At 44.9% G+C, this 21,284-nt stretch overlaps 1 protein-coding gene across 5 annotated transcripts in view; it reads left to right on the forward strand.

Annotated features, from left to right (window-relative positions):
- Nucleotides 1-15,039, forward strand: part of USP48 (ubiquitin specific peptidase 48) — an 88,936-nt gene extending 73,897 nt beyond the window's left edge. For 4 of the 5 annotated variants that reach the window (XM_066270184.1, XM_066270182.1, XM_066270181.1 and 1 more), the window contains 5 exons: nt 605-760; nt 7,057-7,182; nt 9,083-9,131; nt 11,262-11,288; nt 12,353-15,039. In XM_066270184.1, the coding sequence (XP_066126281.1) occupies nt 605-760; nt 7,057-7,182; nt 9,083-9,131; nt 11,262-11,288; nt 12,353-12,375 (381 nt within the window). In that variant the 3' untranslated portion in view covers nt 12,376-15,039. The remainder of the gene's footprint in view (nt 1-604; nt 761-7,056; nt 7,183-9,082; nt 9,132-11,261; nt 11,289-12,352) is intronic. The other variant, XM_066270185.1, reaches the window with a different exon arrangement.
- Nucleotides 15,040-21,284: the final 6,245 nt, after the last annotated feature.

Here is a 21,284-nt window from a genome sequence, read left to right on the forward strand (position 1 = left end):
CTGGCTCAAGCAAGGGTTACTCGGTCTGCTGCAGCCCCATGGTCAAGGCATATTGCGAAAGCAATCAATGAACAACTAAGGTGTCACAACGAAAAACTGATGATTGATGCTTCTCATCTCTCTGCGTTCCTGTCTGTCTGTCCCTATCTATCTGTCCCTATCTATCCCTCTCTCTGACTCTCTGTCTCTATAAAATAAATAAATAAATAAAAATGTTCTCAGCAGTTTATACTTAATTACTATGTCATTCTCAAAAAACAGAAGAAAATGTTTAATACAAACAAATTAGGATGATGAATTAAATTAATAACCTTAAAGTGTTTTGGCATATCATATGTGTGTTCTGATTTAAGGCCAGAATTATCATTTTGCTTTTAAATGTCCTTTTGATATTTTTTTAACTCTTTGAGCTTACGTGCATTCATTCTTTTCCTTTTCTAATTTTATGTGAGCCTGCTAAAAACGAGTTTCTACTCATTTTTGACATTGAATTTCAAATGGTGAAGGGACCATTGCTTTTGCTTTTCTGGTGGACTTTATGAGCACGAGTCACACTGGATAATTTCAGTGCTTTTTTTTTGTTTGTTTCGGATCTTTATTATAGAGCAACGGAGGAGCTAAGAGGCAAAAGGTATCCCATCAAAATTATATTGCATATCAAAAGCAAGTTATTCGACGGAGTATGCGACATAGAAAAGTTCGTGGTGAGAAAGCACTTCTTGTTTCTGCTAATCAAACATTAAAAGAATTGAAAATTCAGGTGAGGACAACATAACATTCGTTTGAGTATGTTGTGGATGTAGAGGACCTTCATAAATTCCTGCTTCCCATCCATGTTTATATGTGTAACTGGTTTTTTTTTCCAGGTTGACCTCTATTTATATAGTATTAAGCCATTGAGAAAGGGCTTTTTTTCTCCTCTTCTTTTCCAAGTGAGAGGAGGGGGGATAGAGAGACTCTCTCATGCGCCCTGACCAGGATCTACCCGGCAACCCCCATCTGGGGCCATGCTTGCAACTGAGTTATTTTTAGCACCTCAGGTAGAGTCTCCACAGAGCTATCCTCAGCACTTGGGGCTGATGTGCTCGAACCAGTCAAGCCATGAGTGCGAGAAAAGGGGAAAGAGAGAGAGATAGACAGAAAGGGGAGGAGTAGAGAAACAGATAGTTGCTTCTCTTGTGTTCCCTGAACAGGAATCGAACCCAGGACATTCACACACTGGGCCAACATTCTACTGCTGAGCCAAGTGGCCAGGGAGGGCTTATTTTTTTGTATTTTTTGAAATGAGAAGCAGGGAAGCAGAGAGACAGACTCCCACATGAGCCCCGGCCGGGAGCAACCTGGCAAGCCCAGTAGGGGGCAATGCTCTGCCCATCTGGGGTGTTGCTCCATTGCAACTGGAGCTATTTTAGCTCCTGAGGTAAAGGCCATGGAGCCATCCTCAGTGCCCGAGCCAACACGGCTCCAATGGAGCCTTGGCTGCAGGAGGGGAAGAGAGAGACAGAGAGGGAGGAGAGGGGGAGGGGTGGAGAAGCAGATAGTTGCTTCTTCTGTGTGCCCTGGATGGGAATTGAACCCGGGACTTCCACATGCCGTGCCGACGCTCTACCACTGAGCCAACCGGCCATGGCTGGAGAGTGCTTTTTATTATTTATTTATTTATTTGTATTGTATTTTTCCAAAGTTAGAAGCAAGGAGGCAGACAGACTTCTGCATGCGCCTCACTGGGGTCCACCCGGCATGTCCACCAGGGGGCGATGCTCTGCCCATTTGGGGCATTGCTCCATTGCTACCGGGGCCATTCTAGTGCCTGAGGCAGAGGCCATGGAGCCATCCTCAGCGCTCGGGCCAACTTTTGCTCCAATGGAGCCTTTGCTGCGGGAGGGGAAAGAGAGAGACAGAGAGGAAGGAGAGGAGGATGGGCGCTTCTCCTATGTGCCCTGACCAGAAATCGAACCTAGGACTTCCACACGTCAGGCCAAAGCTCTACTGCTGAGCCAACCAGCCAGAGCCAGGCTTTTTTGATTTCAGAATTATGCCTGCAGGGCCCCCAAATTAAAATAGCTCTTTCTTTAAAAAGACTTGAAGTTTTTAGAATAGCCAAGAATCTTTCTATGAAGATGAAAGTGGTTTTTGGATCCTGAAATTTGAGCAAGTTCTGAGCAGCTTTACAATGGGAAAAAATTCAGCACCCATTTGTTAACATGTTGGGGTTGTTCCCAAGATAATTGTTCTCTCACTTCATTGTGCTGTGTGCTTTCCTCTGACCGCTTAATAGGTATTTGATTCAATTTTCAGGATCTTCTGTAAAATTTAAGGGGAGATAAAAGGCAGCTACTTAATTGTTGAGTCACTTGGATGAGTCAGATTTTTTTTATCACAAATTTCTTATGTCAGATAAGTCTTATTTGGTAGAATTTAAAATTTCCTTCACCTCTGTTTATAGGCTGGTGTTTTCCAGATTGCTTTCTAAAGGTCCATTTTAGATTGTTTCCTCTCCATCCTGCCGAAAGCATGTGTTGCTTTGTAAATCAACTCAATGAATGCAGTGTAGGCGTTGTGAAAATGCTTCGTGATAGTGGTGTTTCTGGGTATCAGTGCTGAAGCACTGTAAATGAACATGCCACTGGTATACAGTATCTCAAAGCCCAGGCAAAGGGGGCTGATAAGTTCAAGATGGCCACGAAAAAAATCTGGCCCCTAATCTGTTTCAGTCACTGATATGTCCAAAATGTTGACCAAATTTTCCTCTTTGCTACTTTCATGTGGCATAGTTTAATGGTTGTGCATTCTTTCTTGTTACTGATATTTATCATCTCAATTGAGGCAAAAGTACAGGCTTCCTTTGAGGGTGTTATGTGTTCCAGATTGTCCTGGGAACTGTATTTCCCTCGGTTGAACCCACGGCTCTGAAAATAAACGTGTTGGCATAATATCTTTCCTCTGTTGTTGTACCTTTTACATCTGAGAAAGCTTGCTTCTGTCACCGGCTCTCTGCCTGTCAGTGGTAAACCTCAAACATTCAAAAACTTGAAATTACAAAAAGAGCCCCTGTGGATAAAGACATTTGAAAAGCCTGTGCCACTTCTATTACAGACTACCGTTTTTGAAGAGTAAATCAAAAAGTCAGCAGAAATAACCTCTAAATCTAGGAGTGCATTACCTGCACAAATGAGTTGTTAGAAGGCAGCAGCTGTTCAAATGAGAACCCCCAAAACGAGCTCTGCTCAGATGGTTCCTTTGCAGCAGCATCCTCTGGTTTCCCACCCCTGCTGGCAGGACCGCTGTGATCCAGGTGGAGGCTAAAGAAAGGGCAATGAAATGTAATTTCTTCTCACTGCTCTGTGGTAGTCTCTTTGAAAGCTTCAACAAGATGTGACCTTTTGCCCAGCAGCCTGGACAGCATTGGAGTTTGTGATGGGCGTACATGCGATCCTCAGTTAGCGGTAGTGGGTGACTTTTTGAAAAGCATGTAATACGTTCTTTTATATTTGATAGAGCCTTTCCTCTAGGGATACTACAATTCCAGGTTAATAGGATGACAGGTTTTGTAGAACTGTCAGCGTTGTATTCCAGAGACATAGCCATGTACTGTTGCTTAAGACCTGGAGAAGCTTGCTTTGCTAAATTGTTAATTCATCCACCTATGATGCCATAGAGCAAATGAAGTAATTTATTCATCTCCTTTCTCAAAGAATGCTCAGTATTTGTGTTATTCAATTTTCCCAAAGATAGGTTTTAAGTAGGTGGTATTGCCTGCCTTAGAAAGGAGGGAATTTTGGCACAGGTTAAATGGCTGGTATTAGAAGTCATTGCTCCTGCATTTTCTTATTTTACACACACACACACACACACACACACACACACACACACACACACACACACCATGGAGCCTCTCACCTTTAGGAAAACATTGTTCCTGATTTCCATAGATCAGGAAAGCTGCACCTACTTGTTAAACAGACCTATATAATATTAATTATATTCAAGCATTCTTCTCGCACTTATGGTTTATGAATTGTTATACCAAAGGTCTCTATGCCTTTGATTGGCCTGTTCCGTCATTCTGAAATAAATATCGTTTTCTCCTCATTAGTGAGCACTTACTCCTTTTTTCATAGCACCCCTTCTTCAGAGCCTGTGTTGCCTCTCGTATAGCTGCCTGTTCCTTCCTCTGTGTTCTCCTCTGTCCTACATGGACCTCCTGCTGCCATTTTTACATGGTTTTGCCCTCACTCTTGTGAACTCCTCCGGGGGGTGGGGTGTCACTTTTATGTTGCTTGCACCTAGCACAGTATTCAACATTAATAGCTTCTTAATAAATGTTTCATTAGTTGTTGAGTGAATTTTAATGTCCTTGTCTGTGTGCTCAAAGTGTGAGCATCCACTTCTCCCCAGTGGTACTTGTGTCTAGAGATACTTGCTGTTTGTCCAGTCTCATAGGGTGGTGCCAAGACATTTAGCATTTAGGATATGAGCAAGCATTCCTTCAGTCAAGCAGATGTGACATTAATCACACTCAGTTGGTATCAGATGCCTCCACTGTAACTGCTTTCTTCTTCTTCATGGATCCTGTTTAATAACCTGGGCCAGTTGCCTGCACCCGAGCCTGTGTGCTGGGCTGGCTCTGGGGGAACCGTCCCGTCAGTACTTCTCATTCACCAGAAATACGCTTGTCAGCCTCACAGGCAGATCACTGATGATGTCAGGGTGCTGTAGCCACAGGTCCTTGTTTGATCAATCCCTGCTTGCTTCTCAGGGGCTGACGGCCTTTTGAAAACTGCAGCTGAGATTTTTTTTTTTTAATACTTTATTGGTTTTACAGAGACAGGAGAGAAATGGGAGCATGGAATGGGAAGTAACAACTCATAGTTGCTTCATGTTAGTAGTTCATTGCTTGCTTGCTGTATGTGCCTTGACCAGGGAAGCCCAGGGCTTCAAACTGGCAACCTCGGCATTCCAGGCCAAAAGTTTATCCACTGCGCCACCACAGGCCAGGCCAGGCTGAGATTTTTATTTACCCATCTGCCATTATTTTTTTTTAATTTAATTTAATTTTATTTATTCATTTTTAGAGAGGAGAGAGAGAGGGAGAGAGAGAGACAGAGAGGGAGAGAGAAGAGAGAGAAACAGAGAGAGAGAAGGGGGAGGAGCTGGAAGCATCAACTCCCATTTGTGCCTTGACCAGGCAAGCCCAGGGTTTTTTTTGTTTTTTTTTTTTAATTTATTGATTTTTTTTAGAAAGAGGGGAGAGAGAGAGAGAAAGAGAGAAGGGGGAGGAGCAGGAAGCATCAACTCCCATATGTGCCTTGACCAGGCAAGCCCAAGGTTTTGAACCGGCAACCTCAGTGTTCCAGGTCGACGCTTTATCCCATGGTGCCACCACAGGTCAGGCCAAGCCCAGGGTTTTGAACTGGCGACCTCAGCATTTCCAGGTCGACACTTTATCCACTGCGCCACCACAGGTCAGGCTACCCATCTGCCATTATTAAAACCACTTTTCTGGTCACAGTCTTCCCAGAATGGAAAGCTCTTGGGCCCTATTATACACAGTTATTATACACACAGTTGGTTCATGGCTACTTTGCTAGGCGTGCTTTGTCTTCCCAGATTCAGAAAGTAAAGGAGTAGACTGCATAAAAAAAGGTAGGGACCTTCCTCCCTCCCTCCCTCCCTTCTTTTCTTCCTCTTTTCTTCTCTTATTTTGGTGAGAGGAGAGGAGATAGGCAGACTACTGCATGCGCCCCGACCAGGATCCACCTAGTAACCCATGTCTGGGGCCGATGCTTGAGTACTGAGCTATATTCAGCACCTGAGGCTAATGTGCGCCAATGGAGCCATGCTCAGTGCCCGGGGTTGTGCTCGAACCAATCGAGCCACTGGCTGTAGGAGGGGAAAAGGGAGAGAAGAAGATAGAGGGGGGAGAAGCAGATGGTTGCTTCTCCTGTGTGCCCTAACTGGGAATCGAACCCGGGATGTCCATACTCTGGGCCAACACTCTATCTGCTGAGCCACCAGCTAGAGTCATTGGTTGATTTTTCTATAACATCGTGGATATAGGAGTAATAAAAGACATGTAATAGAATACATTCAGTGAGTATGTAACTAAGTTATGAAGCATAATAAAGTGAATACCATTGAATTCACCCTCCAAGTTAAGAATGGCAACATATCACTGAAGGTATCTGTGTGCCCCTCTGAGCCCAGTTCCTCCTTGGCCCCCATTGGTGTTACTACTGGGAAATAATAAAAAAATTTTATGAATTCAAAAAAACAGTTGAGTGTATGCCTAATAGTTTTTCATTTTTAACAGTTGGCTGGAACTGGGCTGAGGCATATGGCCCTTACCCTTAAATTCATATTTTGGCCCTGGCCAGATAACTCTTGGTTAGAGCATCTTCTCGAAGTGAAGAGGTTGTTGGTTCGATCCCTGATCAGGGCACATATAAGAACAGATCAAGGTTCCTCTCTCTCTCTCCCTTTCTCTCTTGCTAAAATTAATAAATAAACATTTAAAAAAAGAAGAAATTAATATCTTGGCTTCTAGAGGGAGGACTCATTCTAAGAATATATGAGTCCTAGGGACTGAATTATGTAGTCCAGGCTGCTTGCTAAAGGAATTGAAACAAAAGGAAGAAGAGTGCAAGTCACCTGCGGGTTCATTTAAAGGTGGTCTTACGAAAGGATTTGGATATGACTTGATTAAAGGGCTGTGGGACTTGGGCATGATGGGAGTTACGGTGATGGCCTTGCCCAAGCCTTCTGACTGCTCCTTTGGTGTCCCCGCACCCCACCCTTGGGGCAGTGATAAGGTGCAGAACTGAGGGATCTGGGGCTTTGTTTCTCTACCAGACCTCCTGGGGATGTTCCCAGATATATTGGGATTGTAGCCTCAGTAGGAATGGAGCAAGTGGGCTGACTGCAAACAGTAGTTATCTTTTGTTCTCTGAAATTCTTTTGTTTTTTAAAGAATTTATGTATTATTTATTCAAATAGGGTATAAGTCTCAGTATTTTGCTTTGTACAGACTTTTTTTTTTTTTTTTTTTTTGCACAGATCATGCATGCGTTTTCAGTTGCTCCTTTTGACCAGAATCTGTCGATTGATGGAAAGATTTTAAATGATGACTGTGCCACCCTCGGCACCCTTGGCGTCATTCCTGAGTCTGTCATTTTGTTAAAGGTAGGTAGCAGTTCCTTACCTGAGGGATTCTAGAGGGTTTTAATGATTCACACCCACATGTGCTAGTACATGGTGGATAAAACGGTTGCCTCGGGTCCTCAGCAGGGTGTGGTCACAAGGGACTGCCCTGACTTTTTGCTGGCCTCTGGATTCCTCTGCTCACACTGAGCCACAGAGACTTAGAGGAGATCATGGCATTCTTGGATCTTACGGAATTTTCATAATTTTTGTTTAAATAACAGATCTAGATTTAGCCTCCTCCTTATCTCCTAGGTGAGCAGAGTTAACTGTGCTTCTACTATTAAAGTATCCCCTCGTTTCCTCCTGGCTCAAAAGCACCAGCCAGTCCAGCTAGGAAACAGACAGACACGAGGCTTGGCCACAACAGTCCAAACACTTCTGGTTGTCATCATGGGAGTCCTCTCCAGAATAGGGACACTGGCTTTGGGTAGAATGGATTCAGGAGAGGTGGAAGGTGTTTTAGGAAGTAGGGTTTCTGAGCAATTGTCAAAGAAGATGAATCTTTGCACCAGGCTCATCAGCCCAGTAGTACCTGTGTCTAGAGGTACCTACCTCTCCGAGGGCCTAGTTTCGTCACTTCCCTTTGCCTCTTTTGTTTCTTTGTGGCCAGAAACATCCCCATTGTGCCAGATACCACTGCATCATGTAAAATGTTTGTCAGGTATTTGAACTGTGAAATACATGTTTTTCATACCCAAGAGCCTGCGTTCTGGTGAGAAAGAGTTGGGCCCTGGAAATGAGGAGACAGGCCCGTGTCTGCCTCCCTCCCCTACACACACACACACACTCCTCACCCAACCGCCTGCCTCTCCCTCTGTTTACTTTTTACTTTTCTTGGAACTATAGGTTCTGTGGAATTATTTTTAAAAACCTAAGTGAGTTGCTGAATCCTGAGAGGCCTGTCTAAAATTCTAAAAACAGCCTCTTGTTAAAGGGTTTGTACTTCAGATAGATAACTATACTCTGCTGGTCATTAACTCTGCCCTTCCATCCAGTCCCACCATAGGCTCGGACTTAGTGTTGGCTTCTGCCCTAGAAAGGATACAGGTATTTTGTTCTTGGTAGTGAAGAGGGACAAGAATGTATTTTTAACCAAGTTGGTGTTTTTAGAGCACCAGCCTGACTTTTTATTTCTCCCTAACTCACATTAATTATGTCAGAGTTTAGTAACCTCAGGGTATCTAAACATTTCTATATCTAAAGGTGGTTTATTTATTTATTTATTTTTTGTATTTTTCTGAAGCTGAAAACAGGGAGAGACAGTCAGACAGACTCCCGCATGCGCCCGACCAGGATCCACCCGGCACGCCCACCAGGGGCGACGCTCTGCCTACCAGGGGGCGATGCTCTGCCCCTCCGGGGCGTCGCTCTGCCGCGACCAGAGCCACTCTAGCGCCTGGGGCAGAGGCCAAGGAGCCATCCCTAGCGCCCGGGCCATCTTTACTCCAATGGAGCCTTGGCTACGGGAGGGGAAGAGAGAGACAGAGAGGAAGGAGAGGGGGGTGGAGAAGCAAATGGGCGCTTCTCCTATGTGCCCTGGCCGGGAATCGAACCCGGGTCTCCCACACGCCAGGCCGACGCTCTACCGCTGAGCCAACCGGCCAGGGCCTCTAAAGGTTGTTTTAAGGAACAGGAAAACAATGCCACATAGAGTATGCAGTTTTCTGGGTGATGAGTAAAGACCAACAGGGCATCCCTTGTTAATCCTGGCCAGCCGGCTGTGGCTTGACCTCGGTGCTCTACTGGATAGCGTTTGGGTTTGTGTCTTGTGGCAATGCAGTCTCTGGCTCGGGGGCCAGACCTTAGTGTGAGGAAGGTCGCGCCTCTGCTCCTGGCTCCCTTCCCTGCTGGTTTCCAATTGTCTCCATTTATTTTCCAGGCTGATGAACCAATTGCAGACTATGCTGCAATGGATGATGTCATGCAAGGTAAAGACACATTTATTTTAGTAATTTGGTGATTAACTTGTTAGAAGGAGGTGGGATTACCGATATGGAAGCTTTAGTCTACAGTACTTTCAGTCTTAAAAAAAAAAGCTTCTAGATGCCATTAAGGTAGAATCTTAAATTATTTGTCTTAAGAGATAGATCATAGAGAAAGATTCTACAAAAATTTGGAAAATGGAAAGCAGAGAGAAGGATAGTAATTACTAAATAAATGTAAGCCAACAGATGGAAGCGGTCAGCATGAAGCACAGCTAATTCAAATCACAGCCTCAGATAGGCACACAGGAATGGGAGCCCCCGTACCCCTGGAAGTGGGAGTGAAGAATGAGCCTAGAAATGGGAAACTTGACTGGAAAACTGTGTAAGAAGCATCTGGACAACTCCCTGTCTCCCAGATCCTCACAGCCCCTTCCTTTGCATCCACGTCACCACCTCTTGACCTCAGATGGGCAGCTGGAGTAAGTGTTTCAGCTCATTGAAGAAATTAAACTAGAAAGGTTGAGACTGAGGCCCATGACATACCAAATAGAGAGACCACCCCCTAGGTCTCTGTTCAATTGCTAACAGCCCGGCTCTCTTAACTCTACACAAGAGGGAGGAGATTCCACTATGGGGAGACTGGCCAGTTCAAGAAAACAACTTGCAGGTATAAAAAAGAAAGTGGTTCATCTTCCAGGTAACCTTAGTGAAGCCCACCAGTGCCCACTGAACAGGGTTTTCAGGCTCGAGAGCCACACCTAAGCAGGCAGAAATAGGCAGCCAGTGATCACCAGATGGTTGAGGAATGAGAGCGTGAAACTAAAAGATGTCAATCACCAGGGTGAAGAAGGAATCCAGAGGAATGGGCAACGCAGGAGCCAAAGAAAGCTTACAGATTAACTGTGAATAATACAGATAGAGCAAACAGTAACTAGGGCCTGTATAAAAGGAGCATTCGGAGAACAGAAAGGAATTCATGAAAATAAAAAATGATTGCACCAAAGGCCCAATAGTGAAATTCTAGGGAGAAGAGTTCTCTGAAAACATCTAGAGATCTAGGGGGAAACCAGTCCCAGTCACAGGATGAGGAGTCGGAAAGACAAACTAATGGAACCGTGCCCACGGGCTTCTGAGGAGAAGGGAGTTCCAGTCTAGTCTGCAGTGAGGCAGACTTTGTTCTGCCCTCACACTGATGGCTCTCAGGACACATGGAAGACCTAAAAACATTCCCTCGTATACCGTTTGCCAAGTTACTATGGGAGGAGGTGCTCTTAAGCAAGAGAATAACTGAGAAAGACATCCACATTGGAACCAGAAAACGGAGATCGACATCGGAAAAGGTGCCCTCGAAGGTGGTGGAGGGAAATGCTGGAACAAGCTCCGCAGCTGGCAGTGAGCTCGCCCAGTCCCCTGGAGCAGGGGAACGCAGGCTTTGGGGAAGGGTGTCCAGGAAGGGTGCCAGGGGGCTGTCTTGAGGAGTTTACACTGGAGTTGAAGATGGTACAGAGAAGACATGTAAATAATGCAGCAGTGACCAACCCAGAAAGACGAAGACATCGTGCCAGACAAGCAGAATAACCAAAGTACACTAAGGGGTTCAACTGTGAGCAGTCTTAATAGAGTTCACAATAACGTAAATGCCAGAGATTGGCTTAGCAACCCAGTATCACAGTGTCAGGAGGGTGGGTAGCTGGTATCTTTCCTTGAGGAAGTTAGTAGATAGTATCTAAAATTATGAAATGGCAAAATAAGCATGTTTTTTTAGAAATAAAGAGGTCAAATACCATTAAGAAATGGCTACAGGAGTCAAGAGCAGTTCCTTCTAGAGCGTGGGCGTGGGAGGGGGAGGGGAGAGACCCGCTCCAGGGGGCATCCTTCCCTGGCTCCAGTTATTACAACCCTTTCTTACAGTAATTGGCTTTTTAAATGATGCAGTTGTGTTACTTTGATAAAAATAAAAACAAAGAATGTCATCTGATTATTTTCGTCCATAACTTCCAAAGTGATCATGACGGGTATGTTAAGGTAATTAAAACAAGTTATTTTAAACTTCTCATCTTTAAGCATTGAAATGATCTTACTGCTTACTCTCTGTCATGACAGTCTTCTCAATTTGGATTTTTTTCCCCCCAGTGTGTATGCCAGAAGAAGGGTTTAAAGGTAAGTGACATTTGTCATGCTTTGTTCACGAATGTCAGAGTCATGCTGCAATTTTCTGTTCAAGTGAAGGCTATAATTTGATTTTAAAATTTAATTCAATCTGAATCTCAGGACTGAAATTAATTTTTGTTAAAGGCATTTTTTATTCATTCTTCATTATCTTGTTCTGCAGTCAGGCCTCAGATGGGGCCCGTGTGTTAGAAGCACCTCCTCCTGCCAGATGTCCATACTGCTTTCTCTTCCTCATTCCAGCGGGAGGTGGGGGGTTAGCTGGTGGCATTTTGAGGTTTCTATTTAACCATTTTTCAGTTCACCCTGTCAGTCCCATCTCAGAGCAAACCAGTTTGTGTGCAACTGATAAGAACTAGAGAAGAATTTGCTGAATTATATGAGGTTCCATGCAGAGGGTTCATTAATCTATTGAGAATTAAGGCATTCCTTGGATTATTACTTTAGATAGAGACATGGCGCTGCCTTGTACTACATCTTGGCCACTGTGGTTGCGCACACCAATGATATTCATTAATCCATCAATTGCGTACCTTGGATGTTCACCGACTGAACCAATGCCATATTGATTATTTGTGGCCTCCTCCAGAGGTTGTGGCAGGTTGTGATTTTGCCCAGGAGTCAGTTTAAACCCAGTATCAGGGGTTCTTTGCTAAAGGAAATGAGTGAACAAAGCTGCTGGCCTGTATAAAGCCTTCCGCTCACCTGGCTTTGTTGTCTCCACATTTCCACTACAAAGTAAGTCCTGATGTGATAAGACATAACAAAGCAAAAAATTTCTTTATGAAAAATGGCCATCAAATGAAAGCGTCAGTAAAATCTGATTCAGTGTATGAAGACAGCATGTAGGAAACACATGCTTCCGACAGAAATGTGGTTTAGCCGAAAGCCTCAAGTTGTCTGATAGTTTTCTCTTGTCCTTCGATGTCGGAGGGCTGCTGTGCTCATTTATTAAGTTGGGTATTTCCTGTTGATGATGCATTCTGGGCAAATGGAATACATGAGCTCTTCTTTCTTGGTTCGCAAATATACCCCCACGTGTGTTTCTTTCCCAGGTACTGGTCTCCTCGGACATTAATCTTCTGAACACTTGCTGACTGCTAAGAAATTACCAGAAGGGAGGAGGAGTTTGACATGTTAGGGCATTCAAGAAAAGCTGGATTGAAGAACTAAACCATTACATGACTCTTCCAAAAGGCAGAAAACCATTCAAAAGTGACTGTCCCAAATGCCTTATGTCAAATAAAGCAGATTGCACTGAAGGACATCAGACTTGAAGGAAATGTTTCAGATTTTCTATTTAAGGGGTGCGGGTGGTGGGGGAAAGGACAAATAAAGATTGGACAAGTAAACTTTTAGCAGTACCAGTAAATCATGTTTACATACGAGATTTAAAGTCATGGAAGGGAATCAAGTCTTGTTCTCTGTCCTTGCTCACGTGTCATACCAGATGCATTGGTCCGTAAGGGATTTGTATCACAGTAGCTGGGACAACATTCTGCTCTGAACTAAAAGTAACTCTTTAGAGACATAACCTGCTTACCAATCCCTGTCTTTGATTCATATTTACTTTCAATAAAGCATGAAAGTGAAGAACTTGCCATATTTGTGGAAAAGTATCTTCAGATTAGACTCCTCTCCGTGTGGCTGCAGCGTTCCCGCCTCGCACGCGGCCCGCCGGTCTCTCCTTGGTGTTGGGTACTGGAGGGGGCGCCTGCCTGTCTCCTGCAGTGAGCGAGGGACTCTTGTCTCATTTTTGGCTTCAAAGGCTTTTGCTTTCAAGCAGTTCAGAAAGGCCAACAAATGTTTATTCCTTGTGATAGCATCTTCCTCCGGTTTTGCTATTGTTCAGAAGTGGGAAATCAGATACGCCTTGCACGTTTGAAAAAGCCGACCACCTCCTCAGAAGAGCACAGTGGACTGAAGTACGTGTGGACGACAAAAGGCTTTTGTAAAGCGTGGCCCATCTTCCACGTCCACCATTCCTTGCGTTTCACTTCCCTTTCTGACCACATTCTTCCAAAATGGCCAGAAAGGACCTTTTATATCACTTTGTTTAAAGAAGGAAAAAAGTGTATGGGTGGGGTGTGCCATTTTATCCAATTCAGAATTATTGTTATTAGCAACATACAATCGAAGCAACATGCTTAAGAATATTGAAGGACTTTTAAATGGAATTGAAGGATGGAGTTTGTTTTACCATTTGCTCTGTTGAGTATGTATGTACGTCTGTGGGGCAGAGGTGCTGACTCCGGTGTCTCTTTTGCTAACATTGTTTTTAGCGTTGGGTTTGTGCCAGGTTTCCTGCTCCTCCGTTTCTGAAATTTTAAACTCAAGTAATGGAGGAGTGAGGCAGGCTTTATTTGGAGGGCCAGTAACCTTGGCAGCATCCCTTCTGAATAGCTCCTTTTATCAGAGTAATTATGGCTTTTGGCTAAAATGATAACTTCATGTTGTGTTTCCCCTCTGTGTTTGCAATGTCTTCAGTCTTTGCGCCCTGAGGACATGGGGGTTGTGGAATGAGCTTGTGTGGGAAAGAGAGCTGCACGCAGGACCCTTGAAAACCATCCCAGGAACCAGTGGGTCCCATGTTGAGGTCACACAGGGAGAGACCCAAAGTCAAGATTACAGATAGCTGATCATTTTTAGATCTCAGTCTTACTTTGTTCCAAAGAAATGAAGCTGGAGCACAAAAGTAATAACATGCCAAGTGGTTTATTCTTTCCCAAGGTAAAGACGTGTGTAAGTCTGCTTAGTGCGGGCAGTAGCTAGCCGCCTTTGCCCTGCTTAAGCAGCTCTCTGGCCAGCGAGGTTCTTCCTGGGGACTGACACCAACCTGTCCATAACTCTAGGAATCTGACCTCTTTCTCCCAATCTGCTGTTAAAAACAATTTTAAAGTTTGTTACTTCGATCTCTTTTTTTAATGCAGTGGCACGAAATAGCCTTTTCTACGTCTTCCAGGCCAATAACTCAGTCTCAGTACCGGCTCCTTGATTAACAATGCCCAGGGGTGGGGGTCCAGTGGGCCTGAAGTGAGCAGGTGATGCTTCATGTGCCTGTCCTTAGAGCCCCAGCCGTTGTCGTCTTCCTGCCCGGGAAATGTACACCTTGTTCTGTGAGTACTGCTTACAATGTCTGCTGCAGCCCCACGACACCAACAGCGCAGCGAAGCTTTGTTAGAAATGCCGGAACTCGGGCTTGAGACCCACTGAATTGGAGTCTGCACCCACAGGCCACTCCTGTGCTGTGTGAAGTGGAGAGGCGCTGGGACCTCTCTCCCACCCACAGTGTTTAGTGGCCTTGCATTGCCACCTTCACCACTTTGTATGGGGGAAAACAGGTATAAGTTGTAGCCTAAAACTCGATTTTTTGTCTGTATTTATAAATGGATGGAGACCAATTGGCTGTGACCACATTGAAGTGCAGAGACTCTTTCCATTGGGTTTTTGTGTGCTTGTGTACTTTTAAAATATATACGTATATTAAATCAGTCTTCTATAGAAGGTATTATAAAGCTTGAGGTTTCCCCACCCCTTATATCTGTGACCATTCCTTAATCCGAAACTAATGAGTACAGCCTATCATACTGGTACAAATTATGCCATTGCCTGAAATATAGGTTGCCATTTGGACATCTTCATTTCCTGGCGGAATAAGTATCTTTCTGTGTATTAATGACCTTTATTGTTTGGAATTGCTGTTATCTTTCTGCCAAATTAAAAAGAAACGAGCGTCCCTTTATTTCTATGGAACCATAATCCAGAGTGAATTTTGTGTTGCTTTAAATGTCCAGTTGGTTAGGCTGTGTGGTCGGACCCAGGTTTGAAGGTAATGCTGGGATTGAATAACCTGTTTTAAGTACCCAGGGGGTGATTTATTGCTGATTTAGCTGCTGAAGTGAAATGGACATTAAAGCCTTTCTTTCCTGTTACAGCACCATGTAGGATCCTTTTGTCCCTGGCGTTTTAATGCTCTGCCTGTTCAGTGTTCCAGGGGACTGCGAGCAGAGTCCAGTGTTTTTTGTTTTTTTAGAGATACAGAGAGAGGGATAGATAGGGACAGACAGACAGGAATGGAGAGAGATGAGAAGCGTCAATCATCGTTTTTTGTTGTGACACCTTAGTTGTTCATTGATTGCTTTCTCATATGTGCCTTGACCGTGGGCCTTCAGCAGACCGAGTAACCCCTTGCTCGAGCCAGCGACCTTGGGTCCAAGCTGGTGAGCTTTGCCCAAACCAGATGAGCCCGCGCTTAAGCTGGTGACCTCGGGGTCTTGAACCTGGGTCCTCTGCATCCCAGTCCGATGCTCTATCCACTGCGCCACCACCTGGTCAGGTGAGTCCAGTGTTTTCATTTTTAAAAGAGTCTCACTCTTAGCACCTATTAACGCCCCACCTCCTTCCCACAGGTGCAGGGTTTTGTCACCAGCTGCGTTTCTGATTCTTGAGGCTAGGAGGTCTCCACCACCCAACTGCCACCAATATTAGCTGGAGATTTGATTATCCACATTGGAAACCTTTATTGGTTAAAATGCAAATTAGAGACACTTGAAAAATGTTGCCTTTTGGACAGATACTTCACTGAGCAGACAGCTTTGTGCCAAGTCCTGTGTGCCAGGGAAGGTCCCCTAGGGAGACACAGGAAACAGCTTGTCCCAAACCTTTCTGGTGGTTTTCGTGTCCGACTGTTGAGTTGAATCGAGGTAAGGAGTCTGCTGGCTGTTTAGATACCACGTGCGTGCGCACATGTGTAGGCGAGTGTGGAAAGGACAAGTTTGAGAAGTGGATCACCTGTGTTCCAGATAATTTCACTATTTACCTTATAACTAAGTCTTAGTTTTCTTATCTCTAGAACAAGGCAATATTTTTTTGCCTTGTTTACTTTCCCACACTGAAGTTAAACAGTAATATTCTTGGGGCAAAATACTTTGTGTTATAATTAGACGCTCGCCTTTGTGAGGAAATGCTGAGGAGTCCTCTTTGGAAGTCTTTAGAGAATGCACAAAGCCACGCTACCTGGAACCCCTTCTCAGAAGTTTAGAACCACCTAATGCAGGAAGTCCTTGAGCTAAAATGATGACTGGAAAGGTGTTTGATCATCCCATTACATAAATCTTTCCTCTTGGCCCATAAGGAAATGAAACTAATGGCCAAATACTAAGCCACCTTGACTCTTTATTTGCAGAATCACTGTGAAAGGTATTCAAAACATGCTTAGAATACATGAAGATTTATGTCTTTGTGATGGGCAGGTCCTGCCCCAGGGGGCGAGTTCCCATGTTGCGATCAACATTGCCAAGAACATTAGGAACAGGCCCTGTGAACCGCTGAGGCGGCTGTGCAGGCACCAAGCACACAAAGTAATGCAGAAGATTGGCTGGTGCTTACAGGCTACTTCTATGACCTGACGGTCATGTTTTTTATTCTTTTTTTTTTTTTTACATCGTATTTTATTTTATTTTATTTTTTAACCTTTTTTTTTTTTTAATAAATTTTTATTAATGGTAATGGGATGACATTAATAAATCAGGGTACATATATTCAAAGAAAACATGTCTAGGTTATTTTGTCATCAAATTATGTTGCAAACCCCTCGCCCAAAGTCAGATTGTCCTCCGCCACCCTCTATCTAGTTCTCTGTGCCCCTCCCCCTCCCCCTAACTCTCTCCCTCCCTCCCTCCCATGTCCTCCCTCCCTCCCTCCCATGTCCTCCCTCCCCCCCCACCCTTGGTAACCACCACACTCTTGTCCATGTCTCTTAGTCTCATTTTTATGTTCCACCAATGTATGGAATCATGTAGTTCTTGTTTTTTTCTGATTTGCTTATTTCACTCCTTATAATGTTATCAAGATCCCACCATTTTGCTGTAAATGATCTGATGTCATCATTTCTTATGGCTGAGTAGTATTCCATAGTGTATATGTGCCACATCTTCTTTATCCAGTCTTCTATTGAAGGGCTTTTTGGTTGTTTCCATGTCTTGGCCACTGTGAACAGTGCTGCAATGAACATGGGGCTACATGTGTCTTCACGTATCAATGTTTCTGAGGTTTTGGGGTATATACCCAGTAGAGGGATTGCTGGGTCATAAGGTAGTTCTATTTGCAGTTTTTTGAGGAACCACCATACTTTCCTCCATAATGGTTGTACTACTTTACAGTCCCACCAACAGTGAATGAGGGTTCCTTTTTCTCCACAGCCTCTCCAACATTTGCTATTACCCGTCTTGTTGATAATAGCTAATCTAACAGGAGTGAGGTGGTATCTCATTGTAGTTTTGATTTGCATTTCTCTAATAACTAATGAAGCTGAGCATCTTTTCATATATCTGTTGGCCATTTGTATCTCTTCCTGGGAGAAGTGTCTGTTCATGTCCTCTTCCCATTTTTTTATTGGATTGTTTGTTTGTTTGTTGTTGAGTTTTATGAGTTCTTTGTAAATTTTGGATATTAGGCCCTTATCTGAGCTGTCGTTTGAAAATATCAGTTCCCATATAATTGGCTGTCTATTTTGATATCAGTTTCTCTTGCTGAGCAAAAACTTTTAATTCTGATGTAGTCCCATTCATTTATCTTTGCCTTCACTTCTCTTGCCATTGGAGTCAAGTTCATAAAATGTTCTTTAAAACCCAGGTCCATGATTTTAGTACCTATGTCTTCTTCTATGTACTTTATTGTTTCAGGTCTTATATTTAGGTCTTTGATCCATTTTGAATTAATTTTAGTACACGGGGACAGGCTATAGTCGAGTTTCATTCTTTTGCATGTGGCTTTCCAGTTTTCCCAACACCCATGTTTTTTATTCTTTATCTTTTGAGACATAGTGAGTAATATTGTTCAAGACCAGAGTACACAGAACAGGTATTTCTTGTGCTTTCTCTTCCCCAGCAAACCACAGGACCAGTTTTTATCAAATTAATACAGCAGACTGCTAACCATATCACATTCATCACTTTTTATTTTTTAAATGCATGTTTTAGACAAGTTGGTGATATTTCTTCATATGGTGAGTTTTAAGTATCTCTTCTGAGCCTCATCAAATTTTGTAAGAAAGGTTGTTACAGAATTTGTCTTGTGACTTGTCAGAGTTGTATGGTCTTTTCTGGGTGACTTTGGTCTGCTATTATAATAGGGAGCTGCATCAGACTGAACCTTTGTTATGTCCCACCCACGGGAAGCAAGGCCATGATCCCTGAAGAAGTGAATCCTGTTGCCAAATGGCCTCCATCCCACAAGCACAAGTGAAATGTTGGCTCTTCTCATTCTTGTTCTCACCCTTTCTCATTCATGAGGCTATCAGAATCTCTCCTGCTAAGTCAGTGCAAAGAACTTGTCCAACATAATTACTGTATTGATCTCAAATAGAGGGCATCATCTGCTTCCCCCAACAGGCTTAAAGAAGAAAGGAAAAAGGCACCCTGCTTTCAAGGACTTGGCTAAGACTGAGGAGGCCAGGCCCTTTGAAGTGAAATTGCTCTTGGTCAGGAAGGGAGCCAGCCTTATAACAGCAGCTGGAATGGCAGCTTGAATTCCAGATCTGTTAGTGCTGCCAGGCAGGCCGGCCCTGGGCCACAGGAAGTGGGGGACACGCCCCAGGGAAGACAGAAGGCCTAGGCTTTTTGTCTAGGGTTGAATCCGGTGCCAGCTGGCACACTGGCCTTTGCACACTTGTATCTTGGTCTCCCCTTCCCCCCCAGTGTTCGCCACCGAATTTGTAACCTAGGAAACACTAAACAGCTACCCGCTCTTTATGATACCAGACAAGTGTTTCCCTTTGGGCCTCAGCGTTCTCTAAAAGGAACTTGGATGTGTAGAAGTTGTCAAACATGAACTAGGTGGAAGGAGACAGTGGGGCCCCATCTCCTCAGCTTCACTCCCACCCCCACCCACCCCCTTTGTTGCTCCAGGGAGTGCATTTGGAAAACTGCCCTGCTGGACCACCTTTAAGGACTTCTCTTGTGTTATCAGTCTGCAAATCGTTTCTGTGGCTAGGTTCTGTCTGCTGTTTCCGCTGCACCTTCTCTCATCTGTAGCGTGCACTGACTCTGGGTGAGAGACTCCAGGCTGTGCTAGACTGCCTGGAATTCTGGACCTAGAGTGAATTGTTTGCTTTTTGTCTTTCTGAGAGCCAGAGTTAGGGCTAGGCTGGATCTTCTGTCTGCCCCTAAGACCGCTCTGAACCCAGAAATGAATCAACCTAATTATCGTATAGTATTAGACTGTTCTAGCTCCCAAGGGCAGGGGCTCAGCCATCTGATTCATCACCACATCCCACAGTGCACCACATGATATGTTCTCAGCAAGAAAAATGAATGAACACTTTAGGGTGTCACTCTTTCTGTGACAGCAAGACCTTTGGGAGAAAACTTCTGTTACTTTGGTGTAACCAGAGCTGGCCCCGCCTTTGGGCTTGTCTCTTATCCTCAAAGTGGGGGTTTCTAGCTGCATTCATATTCATAATCTAGACTTCTGTGACCCCAAGAGCAGGTCCCCCCAGGTTGTATCCTCTGTCATGCGTCCAGCATCAGCCTCCTAACCCACTCAGCCTGTCTTATGCTCACTGTCTTCTCCCAGTCACCCCTGTAGTCTGCCCCCCCCCTTGTTCAGCCCTCCTAGACCTTACTGGCACAGACAACACACGGTGGGGACCCACTGTTTTTTAGTTTCCCCCACCCCTTTTTTTTCCTGCTGGGCAGTCTCTAGCCCCACCTTTCTTCTCTTTGGTCTGGCCGGGAGGGGTGGGCACATGGAGAGGGGAGTTGTTTCCAAGAGGCGTCATTCCCAGTGTAGGACTCCATCATACCTTATTCTGAGTTTACTGTGCCACCCAAATGTTCATTCTCCAGCCTCCTTAGATGGCAGCTATTTTGAAGTCAGTTTTCATTTCTCTGTAGTTGGGAGAGCAGGGGTAGGTCACAGTGTATTAAGTGAAAAGGGAAAGGCTTGTGCCCGGAGGCAGCCATGCATGAGTGGTCAGTCCTGAGTGGTTTGGATTGAAGTAGGGCAGGGACAGCAAAGCTGCAGGGCCTGTGTCCAACCTTCAATACCCAGGCTCCATGCCCGGCTCTGCCCAGCCCCCTATAACCCAGTATGCATTGCCTTCTCCCCGGGGGCCCTGACAGGCTCAGAATGGTGCCCCCCCCCCCCCCACAGGACAGGCTAGAGATTATAAGGCTCTTGCATTGAGGTTTTCTGTAAAGAGGGAAATGCTGTAATTGAAAAGCTCCTTGATTATAAAGAAGAAATAGGCCTGGCACAGAAGAGCTTTCGTTCTTTGGCCTACTCAGCCAGGGTCGGGCACGTTTAGTCCCAAGTCCCCCTGGTGCCAATAGGTCCTTGGGAATCTTGGAGTCTGCTGGGTGCAAACCATGAAAGGTCACAGCTGCAACTTCTCACTGAGTGCGTCTCCACATCACCACTGCCTCTGCCTGCCCCCTTGCTCCAGCTCAGGTCGGGCACCTTTGTCTGCTCGCAGTCTGGAACGGTACCATCAGCACTGCCTTCCTGACCAGAGCCGGGCATCCACTTTGTCTCAGCCTGGAGGGAGGGGGGGGGGGCTCTTTGGAGAAGTAGTTGGAGAAGCAGGAAGAAGCACTGGGGTTGTGATTGGAATTAAGGATCCATCTGGCCAAGCATCCAAAACAGCCAAAGGATGGAAAGAGACATGCTTCAGAGGACCCTGGCATTTTAATGCCTTCCTGAGATGTGTGAGCCCAGCCCCGGAAGGCTTGTAGGCTTTCTGCCAGCCTTCCCCACACAGGCTGTGTTTTCACCAAGCATCTCCCTGAACCAGTGCCCTGCAGCACATACCTGGCGGAGGCGATTGCTATTCCATGAAATCCCTTTTGGCACCATCTCCTTGGCTGTGCTGGTTCAGCTTCTTCTCTCTCATTACCACTTTGAACTGATTCTGTAGCCATGCATCCCAAGAAGGACATGGATCTATGCCCAGGCCTCACACTAGGCAGGAAATCAAAGGGCCCTCAG

This window comes from Saccopteryx bilineata, chromosome 3 (genome assembly GCF_036850765.1).
Source record: "Saccopteryx bilineata isolate mSacBil1 chromosome 3, mSacBil1_pri_phased_curated, whole genome shotgun sequence".
NCBI lineage: Eukaryota > Metazoa > Chordata > Mammalia > Chiroptera > Emballonuridae > Saccopteryx > Saccopteryx bilineata.